The sequence below is a fragment of the Centruroides vittatus genome, unplaced genomic scaffold, assembly GCF_030686945.1.
Source record: "Centruroides vittatus isolate TY-2023 unplaced genomic scaffold, ASM3068694v2 contig_1079, whole genome shotgun sequence".
Taxonomy (NCBI): domain Eukaryota; kingdom Metazoa; phylum Arthropoda; class Arachnida; order Scorpiones; family Buthidae; genus Centruroides; species Centruroides vittatus.
In genome coordinates, this window is record NW_027120694.1 from 76,117 (window position 1) to 93,808 (window position 17,692).

The 17,692-nt window shown below is 32.0% G+C and overlaps 2 protein-coding genes and 2 non-coding genes across 4 annotated transcripts; 1 reads left to right on the top strand and 3 right to left on the bottom strand.

Annotated features, from left to right (window-relative positions):
* Window positions 1-815: 815 nt before the first annotated feature.
* On the bottom strand, window positions 816-5,589 carry LOC136974501 (venom protease-like). The gene is made up of 8 exons (XM_067269414.1): window positions 5,486-5,589; window positions 4,949-5,016; window positions 3,732-3,941; window positions 2,232-2,371; window positions 2,032-2,168; window positions 1,705-1,952; window positions 1,490-1,632; window positions 816-1,413 (listed from the first exon to the last, which is right to left on the bottom strand). Exons 2-8 carry the CDS (start codon window positions 5,010-5,012, stop codon window positions 1,255-1,257), a joined length of 1,101 nt encoding a protein of 366 aa, XP_067125515.1. The 5' UTR covers window positions 5,013-5,016; window positions 5,486-5,589; the 3' UTR covers window positions 816-1,254.
* Window positions 5,590-7,549: 1,960 nt separating this feature from the next.
* TRNAA-AGC (transfer RNA alanine (anticodon AGC)) lies at window positions 7,550-7,622 on the bottom strand. The gene has a single exon. It is a non-coding gene; the product is annotated as a tRNA-Ala (tRNA).
* Window positions 7,623-9,179: 1,557 nt separating this feature from the next.
* On the bottom strand, window positions 9,180-9,252 carry TRNAA-AGC (transfer RNA alanine (anticodon AGC)). Its single transcript has one exon. It is a non-coding gene; the product is annotated as a tRNA-Ala (tRNA).
* Window positions 9,253-15,581: 6,329 nt separating this feature from the next.
* LOC136974693 (lactosylceramide 4-alpha-galactosyltransferase-like) lies at window positions 15,582-16,586 on the top strand. The gene is made up of 2 exons (XM_067269637.1): window positions 15,582-15,660; window positions 15,739-16,586. Exons 1-2 carry the CDS (start codon window positions 15,582-15,584, stop codon window positions 16,584-16,586), a joined length of 927 nt encoding a protein of 308 aa, XP_067125738.1.
* Window positions 16,587-17,692: the final 1,106 nt, after the last annotated feature.

A 17,692-nucleotide genomic window follows, 5' to 3' on the forward strand; every position in this document is an offset into this window, starting at 1 on the left:
AACGACTTCTCCACGAAAGATTTTCCATTTCCCAAAAATTCTTTGGTTTGTTTACCCTCTTGAATTTTATCCCAGGTTCATAGCGTGATAGGCCTTAAATGCCGAGCCATCTGTCAACAAGTCTATCATGAATCTGGCCAGGCTAACAATGAAAATGACTGGGTGGTGTGGAGTGGGGCACGACTTATCCAATTGCCCATTGCTCAAACATTGCTATATTTGATCCCGATTTTCCAGAATGATAGGCTGACGCTTTAAACGCCTTGGCAATTCGGATGACCATCCCCTGGATCCGGCCTGGCTCACAATGTGGCAACTGCGTGGTAAAGAATGGGGCATGACTTATCCAGGACAGGTTGCCATTGCCCAAAAATTCCAGGGTTTATTCGCCTAGATTTGATCCCAAGTCTCTCAGAGCGACCGATTGGCCGTCAAAATTCTCGGAAAAAAATTTTAAGTGAGGTTTTCATTAGAAATAATTATATCGAAATAAACTCAAAGTATTATCTTTATAAACATTTATTTATTAGCAAAATAATACACATTAAATCCCAGAATTTACATAAAAAGAAGAAAGAATAACCATTAAAATTAAATTAATAGAAACGATCGGCACGCAAAGGAAACTGGAAAATTTATTATACAAAGGTTAACAAGCCTATTCATTCTAGTTGTTGACCTCGCATTTATCATCAGATAATGTTTTCAATGGTTTGCACTAGAAATGAAATTTGAACATAATTATGAAATCAATTTAATACGTCTGACTCACTCATGAATAACTAAGAACTTCCTTTATTATAATACAATTTTTAAATTTCAATTATTATTCCACTTGTGTGACGTCTGAAATGTATGTAAACTTGTTTAATATAAACAACATTTAATACACCTTAACGTTAATAATACAATTTAATCAGCAATACCATTGTGCATCAGAAATTTAGCTGCAAACTTAGATCAATTTCAGAAACAAAGTCTAAGACATAAGCTGGATCTTCTGTGCCATGTAATTCTCGTCTTTGGATACTACATAGAAATGTATTATAGATCTTGGAAGATCAATCTAAGCTGTGGTTTATACAAAACTGTGGCCTTAAGATATGAAATACAAGAAGGCCTCCATCAAATAATAACGTGTAATTTAAATTAATTAATTTTTTGAAGATGGAAAGAGCATGAGACTGTTGCTTGTTTACCTTATTTATAAATCCAGAGTTATATTTGTGTTAGAATTTGTTTCTGCAACGGGCTTTACGAAACAGTATCTATCCAACTTCTATATGCTTTAACTGATGTATAAACACCAGGATATCTGCGATTTCCACAACCATTTCCAAAGGATGTAATTCCAACTAAAATCCAGCGCTTCTTAGTCTCGCTGTACATAACCATAGGTCCTCCCGAATCTCCCTATTAACAGGATTTAATTAAATTTCTAATTTTTATTTATCGAATATTCTTATTTATTTTTTTTTTCTTCTATTACCTGACATGTATCCGCTTCACCACGGCCAGCACATACTTGTTTATCAGTAATTTTCAAATTTATACGTGAATAATTTATTTTGCACGTACTCAGAGGTACCATTTTCACTTTAGCTTCTCTTAATGTGCTGCTGGCAGAACCACCTGAAAGCAAATTAAATATTTATCTCAGAATACCGTTTAAATATTAGAAGAAATTTCTGTTATTTTACAAACCAGAACGTGTAGTGCCCCAGCCTGTGATGTAAAATGTGTCGGAATAAGATTCTGTTGACGTCGGTAGACAAATAGGACGAACGTGCGCATTGAAAATAATATCTTTTGAAAGTTTAACGTATCCGATATCATTTGCATAATTTCGCCCATAGCTTTTATGATAATTCATTTGAGATATGTCGTGAGATATTCCATCAGATTTCGTGTGCGCCCCAACTCGAACTTTCATATTCTTCATGTTTCTACTTCTGTAAATTTTTTATGATGGATTCATGATTATACAACATTTTCTTGCGGTATTAAAGTATTATAGGCTACATTACTTACATTTGTCTCCGGTTACGCATGTAAGGATATAAACAATGGGCTGCTGTGAGAACAATTCTAGATGTGATGATACTTCCACCACAGAAGAACGAGGCACTTTGTCCAAATGATGTTGTTCTTATACTTAGGAGAGCAGCCTGTCAACAACATAATATAATTATTTAATAAAGATTTAAGTAAATGCAATTTGTAAAACTCACCATCCAAGGCCAAGATCCCTTTACGGCTGTTCGTCCATTTACGATCGCATCAGTTGTTAAATTAAAAGATTCTTCTTCTTCTTCCTCCAAGTCTACTCCACGATTAGATCTTCTTTTCGGTGCTGATCTTTGACCACAAACTTTAAAAGAAACGAATTAAATTGCTAAATCTCATCTGAATTCCTTAAAAAATCAATTTTTAGTAAATTTGTATGAGGTCCTTGAAGTTGACACCCCTAATTGCGTTTTTTCAAAGTAATTGGTGCCATTCGTTCGTCCCATCGTTTTTTTTTTGTCTACTTTTGTCCAACAAAAAGTTTCGTTAACCCACATTTCAAACAAAGTTTTAGCGAATACAAATTTTCACCCGTTTTATAATGTAGCACCCCAAATAACATTATTTTTGCAAGCAACTTGTGCCATTTGTTTGCTTAGATTATAAGAAAAATGTATGAAAATAGTTTTCTCTTACATAACTTTGGATGGGCTATAACTTTTTTTGAAGGGTGGGCAAACGAATGGCACCAATTACTTTGGAAAAAACGTAATTAGGGATGCCCACTTCACGGACCTATTTGTATGCTGTTATATGTAACAGAGGAAAAGTATGGTAAACGATCAAAAAATGACCCCCCCCAACATTTTTACATTTGAATTCAAAGGACTTTGAGTCGTCGATAAATGCAAAAAAGTTGGGTTTTTTTTCTATATGTATGGATGTCTGTATGTGTGTGTGTATTTCGCAACTCAACACACACACACAATCCAACATATGGGCACGGACACACGGACAGCAAATGCAACCAAACACATGGGCGATTTGCCAAAGTGGGATGCCTCCCAAGCAGAGGATTTGTGAGGTTATAAGCATTAAAAGAGCGATGGATGCAGAGGAAACATTTATTCAGACGCACAATAATACAAAAATTTTATTATAAAAACAGACCGCAAAACATACAACAAAGTAATAAAAATGAGCACAATAGGCTTACAATGAATTGTAAACTTCAATAGACGTACAGAAATTTGCCTATAAAGTTGCTCTTCTGCACAGTTGAATTAATCAGTTACAGAGAAATGTCCATTTGTGCAGCAATATTTCAATGAACAAGATCGAAAGTGAAGAAATCTTGGCACTGTTGACTGCAGTTAGTTCCTGATCAATTTTAACTTTGAAAATAATCTACCTGCAGATGCAACAGACTACAATAATTACCAATTTGATGATTTAAGTAATAAACTATACTACCAAATTCGAGAGGCCCGCGAAAGCTCGAGGCCTAGGCTCTTTTGCCTATATATAGGGTCGCTTCTGTTCCCCAGAAGAGTTTAAAAAGTAGCCCCTATTTAGGTGTTAGATACGCGAAGAAATCCCATGAAACTCCGCGTAACTAGCCCGTTAGTTAGACTATTATTCTTCGATTATTCTTCCCATAACAAATAGAGGAAGATGTGTGTAATGAATAACATAAAATTTAATTTAAATTAATACATATTCACCATTTTCAGTCCTAGGTATAGCAGTTGTCTTTGACTGCGCCCTTGTTTTTTTAGTGGTTTGGACTGGCCAACTTGTTTTTCTCCATAAAGGGCAGCAAATCAAATCACGTCTTTCGGGACAGGATTTAACAGCAGAACCTCTTCGTAGAGTCGAACAATCCGATCTCCTTCTACACATTCCAGACACATCCGACGATACTTCACAAGTATCTGAAAATGGTCACGCCATTAAAATTTTACTATAATTTATAAAGCAGGAAGTGCGAACTGAAAGCATTATAAAAAAAATTGCACTGAAATGTCTTTCAGATAAATTTTTATTATAGAAATAACCGGATTTATGCCTCCTGCCCAACAATATTATATCGTGTTAATATTATGTTATTGGGCCAATTTATAAATAAGAAGAATGTAATATCGTTCTAAGTAATTTTTATGTTAGAATTTGAATATATTTTTAAATTTCTTAAAAGTACCACGCAAGTTATTGTCTTCAGTTTCATCTCCAAGGGTTCTTTTATAGATCTACAAGATGCTGACGTGGCTCGGGATTTTGGGATATTGATGCGGTTGGATTGGGAGATGATGATCGAAACAGTGATCTTAGTAACTAAAGTCTACATTTATTTTACAACAATGAAACTACAAAACACAGAAGAATTGCTCAGGTTTAAGAAGGTTAAGGATGATTGGAGGACCCACACGGTATTTATTTTTAGGAAATCAAAGAATTTGGATGCCAAATTCGATGCGGATACATTAAACGGTATGGAACCCTTTACCTAACAAATATACATAATAAGTTTAAAGGAGTGGGCTTTAAGGATTGTTGGGGGAACCCTCATAATATTTTTTATAATGTCGAAGAATATTCATGCCAGATTTTGGCACGTTCAACTGTATAGAAACCTTTACCTAACGTACATACCTACTCTTTTATATATACAGATGTTATTTGGGACACAGAATATTTCACAGGAAGCATAAAAATAGAATTTAAAATAATATAAAATGTATCAAAACTCTTCTCTGAGTTTAAAATCGGTGCTAACCACGAAAATACATTCAATTTTTGGAAATTCTTTCCGTTAAAAAATATATTTTTTGACATAAATTTATTTTAAAACGTTTATGAACGTATCGAAAATGTAAATAATTTCGAAATTGAGTATAAAATATATAAATTTATATTTTAAAAAAATATTATAATATCTTACCTAGACTAAGACTTGTCTTCAGAACAGATGATAAGCATAGAATACATAGCAAAAGTTCTACCATATTTCTGAATTAAATAAAAATTTACCATTGAATAATTATTAATGAATCAAATAATGATAATGATAATAATTAACTTAGTTAAACTAATTTATAATAATGTATAATATAGAAAGCCGGGAGAGATTACTGTCAAATTAGTAACAGGATTCGAATCCGCGCGAGCATTTCCACAGGAATTTCTTGAATATGTCGGAGCTTTCCTCACAATTTTGTGTCTGGCCAAACTCTCGACGGGCCCGAAAAACGCCCTCTTAATGCCCGCAGTGCGGAGATCAAAATCCATAAAAAACACGTATAACACGATAATAAGCATAAATATATTAGAATTTCTACCATTAATGCATTAACTTAAGCTACTACAATGGTAATGGTGTTAATTATAATAGCAGTGTTTAAATTAGTGTGAATGAACACGAATAAAAATAACATTAAACCAATTCAAAAACGTAAATAAAATACATTTTTTGGCTTACCTTTTCCCTTTTTTTTCTGCGATGAGTCCATGTAGACCTCTCGTTTTTGTAGCATACGGCCATGTGACCAATGACGTAGCTTATGAGGTAGATGTAACAGAACAGTCGCCATTATGACCTTAAAAACGGTTTAATAAATCTTCTAACGAATTCATAAGATTATAGTTAATGATAATTAAATTTTTATTTAATTAAGATTACTTTAATTATGTTTTAAACATAATTTTAATACCCGAAATTTTCAAAAATATGGTGATTGCATTTATAAATGTCGCTTGTAGATATAAAAGAATTATTGATGCAAACTATTCTATTGACTTCGGCCCCTATTTAGATTATCGGTAACATTTTTTTATATATTAAAAATCAATAAAAGAATAAAGGAAATGGCATCCTTTCTTTATATAATTATCGTATATGTATATACATTTCGCATGTATTGACGTGTGTAAGTGTATAATATAACTCTTTTAAACATCAGTTCTGCTGGAAATTCGACATTCATCTACATTATACATTGACAGCCGAGCTGTCGCATGATTATCTGAAAGAATTTCCTATAAAATACAGTTAGAGTATGGTAAATAATTAATTTCTAAGATGTGTATTATAATATTTTATCGCGTTTGAAGGGAAAATGCTTTGTCTTATGAGAAATATATCGTAGATTTTGAATAGAATCAAGTTTGGGTATAATTTTTCAGCACTTAGCATGAGTATTTTCTTCACCCAGCCGTCCCAATTGTGGGCATGGCCGAACCTATGATTGATATGATTAAAAAAGACCTTCTTAGTACTCACATGGTAAAAAGAGCGGATAAAGTACTTTCAGATTGTATAATTTTAATATTCCCCACTCTTTCCTTCCGACTAACTACTTGTGTTCAGGAGCAAAGTGTACAAAACTACTGAACACTAGTACTTAGTCGCAGGTTTGCACCTCACCAACGGACTAGTCTTCACGTGTCTAACATCTAAATAGGGGCAAGTTTCTCATAGAAACTACTCCTCCTTGACAAATCTCTCATGTGTGACTGTCTTATTCCATCAATTCAATCAAATCCTTTCCAAACATTATTATCTCAAGTTAAAAATTCCGTAGTATACGGTGGCATAGATCCACACATCTTACAGGATAATAATGGATAATCCAGGATCTTCACGATGATAAATACAATTAAAGCTCATAAAAATAGAAGAAACGCGTGTTGCTGTGTATAAACACGTATCTTCTCACCCTCCTTTACACACCTCAGGAACATAGTCTTTTGGAACAGATCTTCAGCCTCTCAATACGCAAAACCAGTTTAAAAAATTCGGAAGGAATTTTTTAAACGAGTTTTCTTCATAATGAGACGGATGAGAGGCTCATGATAAAGACTGACTTTGCCAAAAGACCATTGATCCTTATACTGTATAGAGCCTCTTTCCATCTTCAAAAAATGAATTAATTTAAATTATACGTTATTATTTTGATGGAGGCCCTCTTGTATTTCATAGATTAGGGCCACAGTTTTGTATAAACTGGCCAGTTTAGATTGATCTTTCAATGTACTGTACCTAAAGATGAGAATTTCGTAGCACAGAAGATCCTATTGATACAGTCTTAGACTTTGTTTCTAAAGATCCTTGAGGATTAATTGGATCCCTAAGAAATTGAAAGCAAAAACTGACTTAAAAAAATAATTTTTTTTTTAAACTCCAATAGGATTTTTATATCCCGAGATAAACTGTTATAAAGCACGCCATACTTTACAATTCGATCACATTTATTCTAGATTGAGTCAACTCGTATTCAGCTTTTATTGATACTAATGCATGTACTAGAAAAATTCACGTTTACCATCCGCAATTACGAGTAATTGTCCTTTAAACGTGATTGTTGATAAGGAAAGTGTCCTTTCGATTATAGACTCCAGATAATAACAACGAGTATTTGTAGGAAGTAAACGTGATAAAATATATTTTCAACGTTTCAAAATGATAACGACATCAATTTGAATTGCTCTAGTTACACTTCAAGCGGGCCAAGGATCATATTGTTCGGTAAAATTTTAAAAAATTTGGAGGCGCCGGGTATCGATCCCGGTACCTCTCGCATGCTAAGCGAGCGCTCTACCATCTGAGCTACGCCCCCTTGTTAACACAAATATACTTTAAACTTCATTTGTACGAAAGTAAAAGTTATTTTTAAAATTTGCATGCTAAGCGAGCGCTCTACCATTTGAGCTACGCCCCCTTGTTAACACAAATATACTTTAAACTTCATTTGTACGAAAGTAAAAGTTATTTTTAAAATTTGACCTAATTTCTGACATTGTTGTGTGTCCGGTTTGGCGTCGCGCCGAGTGTAGCGACGTGACGCGACGCGCTCTCTAAGTACGGGTTCGAACGTCACAAACGGACTGTCCACGTGCAGTTTTCCGTGTTTCTTCACGTGTTTAACACCTATATAGGGCCAGTTTAGCATAAAAATCTTCCTTGGTTCATCTTCCTTGCTTATAAATTTATTTTTATTCTGTTTAATTTTAATCCTCAAAAACAACATTAAATAATGATCTATTAGGCCTATATAAATATTTTTTTACATCATAATTTACGTATTAACGAAAACATAACTTATATTTTTAAAATAAATTAAAATATATTTAATAAATTTCATGGTTATTATTCATTGGTGTAAGAAAGAGTTAATCAAGTTTAAAGGTAGAATCAGGAAAAGGTAGTGTCTATATACTGATTTTCACTTAAAGTAATTAAATCGAGTGACTAATAATTTCTATTATTTACAAGAACCTATTATTATTTTATTAGAAAACTAATAAATAAATAGAAATAAATAATAATAGAAAACACAAGGCCCTAAAAATAATAAAAGACAGGATTTTTAATTAATAGAAAATATAGGGCCTTAAAAATAATAGAAGATAGAATGCAGGGCTTGTAAATAAAGAAAAGTAGGATCCTAGACACTACTTTTATATTACTTATAGGCCCTATATACTGATTTTAAAATCATATAAATTTTAAATTATAATTTTTTTCCTAAAACTCTACAAGATTTTATTGAATTTATAAGTTATTGTGTGTTCAATCAATCGTGCTTTAACTTTCAATCTCGTTGCTGCTTTGGACCACCAGTGTCTGAGTGATTAACACTACCGAAAATTTGTCGTGGGTTCAGAATCAGTCGTGTGCAGTTTTCTTTCTTTTTTTTTCTTTTCCACGTGTTTAACACGTAAATAAAGGCCAGTTTCCCATAGAAAGTTACCTCCAGAGTCACCCCCTATTTGACTTGTGTGGTTTAATGCGACATGGCAATTGCAATAATCTATTTCTTTACTAAAAAAAATAACGTTTAATTTCAAAATTTAAATTAAAAAGAAAAGCGGGTTATGTAAAATTAATTAATAGAATTCATTTTAAAGTAACACGTCTATAGCCAAGAACATTACTTGCATGTATGCTTCGTTAATATTATACAAAGTAGTTGTATCAATCATTGGCTAAATTAGTAATCACTCTTCAATTTCTATTCTAAATTCGAGGGGTTCCGCGAAATTAACACAAGTAAACAAGCTGTTAAAAACTGCTCCGGATGGCACAGAGCCCATTTTTACGTAATATATGAATTAAATTCGTACCAAGTAATGCAAGACGGGTATATTTTCTGACGTACAAAACATTAAAATTTTGGAGGCGCCGGGTATCGATCCCGGTACCTCTCGCATGCTAAGCGAGCGCTCTACCATCTGAGCTACGCCCCCTGTTATATATACAATCCCATTTAATTTCTTTTATTGTTAATCAAAGGTCGTTTCTGGTGTTACTTGATCTGTTTTCAAAAGTTATTTTAAAATCGTGACCGAATTTCTCACTAGCAACCTGTTGCATAAAACTCTTAGAGTTGTTACAAGTTACAAATTACAAGAAAAATGCGTCGAATACATAGTTACAAGCTACTATTAGTAAGAAATTTTGATTGCTGAAAGCTTCAAGGTTGCATGCTTGCTAGTGTTGTATTGCTAATTATTCCATTAACTGAACTTTCATATTAATTAGCTTAAAATATATACATAATTAGAGTGTTGAGTAAGTATTAATACATAAACTTTTATGCAAGTACAATTAACTCTTTTGAATATATTTACTTGTAGTTTTCCTACTTTCTGTCTTCAAAAAGTAATGTATTTTTTGTGTTTCAATTAATTTATGTCTATGTAATTTTTTAAATAAAAATGTTAACTTTTTTATACCTGTATTATATTTAAAAGTATTTAAATTATAAATAAATATTGTAAAGAACAAGATGCAGGTATACAAGATGTATTTATATTTTGTGGCACGATATTGTTCGCTCCATTTGAGAATTAATAACTCCCGTGCTTTTAGTCAAAATTTTCTGAAATTTTGCAGGGCAATTTGTATATTAGCGAAATTGATGATTTTAATTTTAGTTGTTAAAGTTTGAAGGGATGGGGAGATAAATGTTTTAAATGGACTACGAAGTTTTTCCTGCTTATATTATTATATTTTTTCTGACATATTTGCTTCGAACAGATAATAATATTTTCTATAATTTACATTTACGTAAGAAATCCGTGAACATTTTGTCCATAGATGATTTTGGAATTTTTATCCATTGTTATGTATAAACTTAGGAAGTTCAGCTGAAAATTTTTTTTAGAAAGTGATACTGAAAATGTGATGAATTTTCATGGCAAAAGTACTCTTAAAAATACATAAAAGTACATTTTTAAGCGTACTTTTACGTACCGGTGCATACAATACGTAAAATTCGAGAAAATAACAGAAAATTCGAATCAGTCACTTTCGAAATCTGATCCATTAGATTCATAGTTTACAATCATAAAAAAATTATGCTTGCAAACACAGAACATTCCTCATGGACAGCCTCAGACGGCACGAAGAAAGTAAATCTTTGAATTACGAAAACGATCTCTCAACATCAATAGGTCTGAAAAGGGCATATTTGGTTTTCACTAAATACTCCAGGTTTTACAAATGAAGATACTTAAAAATCACTGTTTCTCAGCAGATATATCGGTATCCTCGAGCTTAGAAACAGTGTACAGTTTCTTTAACGTCTTCTTGTTTCAACAGATTCTTTATTGTGGTCGCTGAAGTCTTTCGTCTAGTTTATCAATGTATGTTCCCGTGGTTGAGATATTTTAGGGATTAAAGCCACATGAATCCACGTGTCCCATCTGGTTATTACAGGCTGTTTGAGTCATGTCTTTATATAAATGTACAGTACAGTACATTTTGAAAGACATTTAATCAAAATATTTTTACCCCCAAATTTTCTCATTTCGGAAATGAAATGGTTGGCTTGAAAAAATTCAGCTCTGTTAATGCAATGGGTACAGCATATCTGTCGTCGGAAGAAAAGGCGACTGTGATATTACCGTAATGATTCAACCACAGCTTTTCCTCTTTCTTATTTTCAATGAAAAGGTTATTTTCTAAACTCTTCGACTCTAAATACTCTTCGTAAAATGAAGAATTATTATATGATTTATGTCTTGAATCAATTATCATCTATATACTTTATATACAGGTTCAGGAAGTGCATATGAAATTGCAATGGCACAAAATTGCCCTCTTGTTTACTCAGAAGCAATTAAAGTTGAAAAAATATAATCATTCAACTAACTAAATGATTCTCTTTTTTAATGGTAATTCTCAGCCTCTATTCCCTCAATGTTTTATATATAGATTTTCATTAAATTTTTAATATACTTTAAATAAGTATTCTAATTTTTCGATATAACGATTTTTTTCTAACGAAAATGTGTAAAAGTTGTTATTGTTGTATGGTTTTGTGTACCAACATTAAGAATATCGATGCAAAAAAGTATTGTTTACTTGAATTCATAAGCAGATAACAAATTTATTTGTGTAATACCGTATCTATGATACTGAACAAACACGAAAATAGCACTAAGAAAGCATAAGAGCACAAAATAGGAGATGCTTTTATAGCCACAGCGAGAGACGACTTTTGGCACCCAATAAATGCAGCGAGCGAACCTTTTACTGCCCGTGCAGTTCGTACTCTAGAACGTTCGAAGTATGAAGTACTCCTGTATTTGAAAACCCGTGTATAGACGTGACGAAAACTTGGAAAACTCCACGTGGCCAGACTATTGGTCAAGCGGTCAGAGGTGACCAACTATCAATATTTACTGAATTTATCCAATTGACCACTAATGGGCCGAAGTTTGATTACTAAATTTGATATGTAATTTTTATTATTATAATTAAAATACAGTTTAACACACTAATATTTTTTCTGCAAGATATTTTTCCAGAAATGCACTTGTTTTACGATGATATTCAACATCATATAATGTTATATCAGTTGTTCATATCTCTGAACAGGTAATGCCTAAAAGATAATTAGGGTCAAAGCTCTGAACTTTTTAAATATGATCACCCTGTTTAATATGTAAAATACAAGCCTAGTATTTATTAATCGGGTGAATACTCTCCATTTTACATATCAATACAGTATTAGATATTAGATTAAGAAATTGTGGGAAGAGCGCGCTGCGTTGAGTCGCTACACTCAACGTAACGCTAAACCAGACAAACAGCCATGTTAAAAATTAGTTCAAATTTTAAGAATAACTTTCACTTTCGTACAAATGAAGTTTAAAGTGTATTCGTGTAGGGGGCGTAGCTCAGATGGTAGAGCGCTCGCTTAGCATGCGAGAGGTACCAGAATCAATACCCGGCGCCTCCAAGTTTTCTGTTCTTTTATTATAATAAAAAGAACAAACTCGTATGCCATTAATACTTCTTAATCCCTCTTTCCGTTAATATAGCTTACACGTCATTAATAGATAGTGTCTGTCTCGCTATATATTTAAAAAAACAAAAAAAAATATGTAAACAAACAATTTCAGCTGAAAACTCAATTACTGTATTGTATAAGCTGAACGAAGCATAACCTAATTACAGATGTTACAATATGCGACTTTAATATAAAAATTAGGTTACTATTATTCTTCACATAAAAGACGTCTTCCGAAGTGCAGAATAATGTTTGTATATCCTTTAATTTAAAATTTGTTTTAATTTATTATAGAGCTGTGTATATAAGAAATACATTGTGTCGTGCCTTACCTGTATGACAAATAATTCAAAAAGTTAATTTTAGAGCATTAAAGTTAATTAAAATTGATTTATTAGTGGATTTACTAATAAAGAATGAAATATATTATTTTTTATTAATATATATTAATAATAATAAACTCATTATGTAATTGCCGGACATACCTGTACCTTTCATATGTTGCTAATAACCACATGTCATCAGCAGACATTTAAATAGAGAAGTTATTTTCTCCCTAAAATTCGACCTAATTAAAATTTTAACTGTTTATTCATCATCTTAATAAATTTTGAACTTTTGCCTTAATTTGTACTATTCTCTTCCAAAATGGCTACTAAAATCCAACGAAAAGAACAATTTTCTCGAGATGGAGACATAAGCCACGTGCAGTTTGCTTCTGTCGCCATCTTGTTTTGGCTCTTACTTTGTTACTTTGACAGTCATTATAAAATTCGTCACGGATAAAAGAAAGTGTTTAACTTGTAATAGAGCTGCAAATGAAGCTAGAGTGTTTAGAAAACAAATAACAAATATGACATTAAAAAGTGAATAAATATGACCTAATTTATAAAATGTTACGCGATTCCATTTTACTAGCCTATAAAGCAACGTAAGGCTGTTTTTAAAGGCCTTAAGTTGCTTATAATCAATCGGTGAATATTTCTCGAAAATAAAACACACTCCCAACCAAAATCTAACGTAATACACAGAAAACAGAATATACATATTTCGTTTTCGACAATTAAATGTAATAAATACAAAATTCATTTATTAATATCATAAATTAAATGTTAACCAATTACCATTCATTTTTACTTTAATTACGTGAACTCTTATTGGTTGATTTCATACACTGTCTTATAAATCTCCGTTGCGGATATGCGCGTATCACCCAACCATATACCACAATACATCAGTTTTCGTTTTTTAATTTTTCATATATAAAGGGACAATTTACTTTCATAGCGGTTTCATAAACACTTCCGGTGCCAATCCGTATGGTTTCATTTTTACTTAAATAATTCCACACGTGAATTGCGTAACTTTCATTCAATATGTATTTGTTTTCAGAGGTAGGTGGACGAAAATATTGTTTCCACTTAGTATAAGGAATGGCATAACCAGCATTTTCGGATAGAACGTTTATATCACAATTCAAAGCTGATAGATTTCTAAAAGAACGGATATTACAGTAGTCCTTTACAGTTTCCGTAAAAAGTTTCAGGCCTATAGATCCCCAAACATTCTTCCTGTAACTTTTCTCGACATTCTGTAAACATTTGTAGAGGAAGTTATGCCCTTGATCGAATCGAAAAATTGCATTATTTACGGTCGATTTATCTTGAATTATCGCAAAATTATTTATATTGTAGAGAGGTTTTAGGACTACCACATCCAAATCCAGATATATTCCTCCGAATTTCCAAATTAATACTATTCGTAACGCATTGCTGATATCGTTTGTTCTAAATTTACTCGTAGCCCACTGATTGTTTCTAAACCATGTTTTCAAAGGGGTTCCTTCGAAGGTATCATTTAAATCGATTCGATTTACTTTAATATTCGGATACATTTTCGTTAAACCGTAAGCATCGTCGGCATCCTTTAAAATCATCACTTTAATTGATGATTGACTGTGATGAATGGCGGCCGATTCGATGGAACACGCTTGACGAAGATTTAAAAAATTTCCCGCAGTTTCCACGAAAAATACATCGTCGGTTGCTTTAAATAACGCATGTATTTTCCACTCTAAAAAAACTAAAACATATTTTATATAAAAATTATATTAATTCAGCTTATTATTATTATTATATTTTAAATATGAATTTTACTAACTTGAAAGTCTCCAGTAGATGAGACCAGCGATGCCGATCACGGAAAAGAAACGAAAGTATATATTTATGTTCTTCATCATATTCTACTTAAAAACTGTTAAAATTGCAAAATATATATAAAAAATAAAAAGATTTGCTTTTCTTTTCTTCTCGCCATAGCGTTTGGAAAGTCAGCGGAATCACGCTCGACACTCTAAACGCCATTGTCAAACTTCTTGGCTCACAGGAAAGTAGCGCTGAACGTCCGACGTACACGTTTTCGCATTTAAAACTTTTTTTATCAACCTCACTATTTGTTCTAATGCGCGTGACGTGGCAAACATCATTAAACAAAACCACAGCTGTGATCAATATGAAATTTTTTTTCTGGACCTATATGAGAGTACGTAGCGATTTAATCTTTCCATTAAACTGCGTTAGCATAAATTGGCTCTAATTGCAACGTGGCGCTGAAGCAAGATTGATGTGTCCGAAGTAAGCCATATAAATTACGTAATTGTTCGAAATTGCAGAAAACGGCGGTCTAAAATCAGGTAAAATACCGAATTTAAAGGGGGAAACAAGATTAATTAAATACTTTTTTCAGCATTAATGGCCGTAAAGTTTCTCGATCGGAAGCTAGAATAGCGCAATAATTTTGAAAGTGTTAACCGATTACTGGCCATTAATTAGAAGATTCGACGAATTTAATGAGGGAGATTCGTGATAGATAGTTGACCAATTAGTGACCAATATCGATAATATGTTTGAATGCGATTCGTACAGTTTGACATTGTGTCGCTTCAGAGTAACGAAGGACACCACTGGGTTACTTTAAAACAAAATTACCGGCTTGACCTCTTCAAACTTTGTTTAAAAAGATCAAGCCGAATTAAAAATTAAAAACGGAATAAAAGCGGAAAAATATTTTTACAGATATAATTAAAAGCATTCTAAGCTATATCAGCACCTGCACCCTCACCTGTTAATTACAGTCAACAGTTAACATCACTTAATACCTCTTTTTAAAATCCGATAATTTTTTTCAAATAATAAATAATTCAATTTAAATATATTTACATTTTATATATTTATTTTTTATATATATTTTGAAATTTTAACAGTTTATAAGTAGAATATGATGAAAAACTTAAATAGATACTTTCGTTTCTTTGCCTTAATCGGCATCGCTGGTCTCATCTACTGGACACTTTCAAGTTAGTAAAATTCATATTTAAAATATAATAATAATAATAAGCTGAATTAATATAATTTTTATATAAAATATGTTTTAGTTTTTTTAGAGTGGAAAATACATGCGTTATTTAAAGCAACCGACGATGTATTTTTCGTGGAAACTGCGGGAAATTTTTTAAATCTTCGTCAAGCGTGTTCCATCGAATCGGCCGCCATTCATCACAGTCAATCATCAATTAAAGTGATGATTTTAAAGGATGCCGACGATGCTTACGGTTTAACGAAAATATATCCAAATATTAAAGTAAATCGAATCGATTTAAATGATACCTTCGAAGGAACCCCTTTGAAAACATGGTTTAGAAGCAACCCGTGGGCTACGAGTAAATTTAAAACATACGATATCAGCGATGCGTTACGAACAGTATTAATTTGGAAATTCGGAGGAATATATCTGGATTTGGATGTGGTAGTCCTAAAACCTCTCTACAATATAAATAATTTTGCGATAATTCAAGATAAATCGACCGTAAATAATGCAATTTTTCGATTCGATCAAGGGCATAACTTCCTCTACAAATGTTTACAGAATGTCGAGAAAAGTTACAGGAAGAATGTTTGGGGATCTATAGGCCTGAAACTTTTTACGGAAACTGTAAAGGACTACTGTAATATCCGTTCTTTTAGAAATCTATCAGCTTTGAATTGTGATATAAACGTTCTATCCGAAAATGCTGGTTATGCCATTCCTTATACTAAGTGGAAACAATATTTTCGTCCACCTACCTCTGAAAACAAATACATATTGAATGAAAGTTACGCAATTCACGTGTGGAATTATTTAAGTAAAAATGAAACCATACGGATTGGCACCGGAAGTGTTTATGAAACCGCTATGAAAGTAAATTGTCCCTTTATATATGAAAAATTAAAAAACGAAAACTGATGTATTGTGGTATATGGTTGGATGATACGCGCATATTCGCAACGGAGATTTATAAGACAGTGTATGAAATCAACCAATAAGAGTTCACGTAATTAAAGTAAAAATAAATGGTAATTGGTTAACATTTAATTTATGATATCAATAAATGACTTTTGTATTTATTATATTTAATTGTCGAAAATGAAATATGTATATTATGTTTTCTGTTTATTACGTTAGATCTTAGATGGGAGTGTGTTTTATTTTCGAGAAATATTCACCGATTGAGTATAAGCAACTTAAGGCCTTTAAAAAAAGCCTTACGTTGCTTTATAGGTTAGTAAAATGGAATCGCCTGACATTTTATAAATTAGGTCATATTTATTTACTTTTTAAAGTCATATTTGTTATTTGTTTTGTAAACAATCTAGCTTCATTTGCAGCTCTATTACAAATTAAACACTTTTTTTATCCGTGACGAATTACATAATGACTGTCAAAGTAACAAAGTAAGTGCCAAAACAAGATGGCGACAGAAGCCAACTGCACGTGGCTTATGTCTCCATCTCGAGAAAATTGTTCTTTTCGTTGGATTTTAGTAGCCATTTTGGAAGAGAATAGTACAAATTAAGGCAAATGTTCAACATTTATTAAAATGATGAATAAACTGTTAAAATTTTAAAACAATTAAAAAAGACACAGTCGTTCCGGAAAAAAATTCTCCTAGACGATCACTATTTTTTATTCTTGTTCTAGAACAAAGTTCTTAGATGACCAGACCTTCCTTTTTAGGTTACTTAGCCATCTAATGTTAAAACGTTTTTTAAAAACAAAATTAGTCCAATTAAAATTTTTAAAAATTCTTAAAAATGGATGTATTTGATGATTGTAATCATGATTTTCTTAAAATTCTTAAAAATTCTGGATGTTCACCAGGAGACGTCGTAAGATCCCATTTCCAATTTTTAAGATTTTTTAAAAATTTTAATTGAACTAATTTTGCTTTTAAAAAACGTTTTAACATTAGATGGCTAAGTAGCCTAAAAAGGAAGGTCTGGTCATCTAAGAACTTTGTTCTAGAACAAGAATAAAAAATAGTGATCGTCTAGGAGAATTTTTTTCGGAAC

Excerpts from the sequence above, each read along its gene's own strand:
- LOC136974693 (XM_067269637.1), top strand. The coding sequence starts at position 15,582 with ATGATGAAAAACTTAAATAGATACTTTCGTTTCTTTGCCTTAATCGGC. Across the intron at positions 15,661-15,738 it reads CATCTACTGGACACTTTCAA|TTTTTTTAGAGTGGAAAATA; the intron begins GTTAGTAAAATT and ends AATATGTTTTAG.
- LOC136974501 (XM_067269414.1), bottom strand. The coding sequence starts at position 5,012 with ATGGTAGAACTTTTGCTATGTATTCTATGCTTATCATCTGTTCTGAAG. Across the intron at positions 3,942-4,948 it reads GAAGACAAGTCTTAGTCTAG|ATACTTGTGAAGTATCGTCG; the intron begins GTAAGATATTAT and ends GACCATTTTCAG. Across the intron at positions 1,633-1,704 it reads CTGGGGCACTACACGTTCTG|GTGGTTCTGCCAGCAGCACA; the intron begins GTTTGTAAAATA and ends ATTTGCTTTCAG.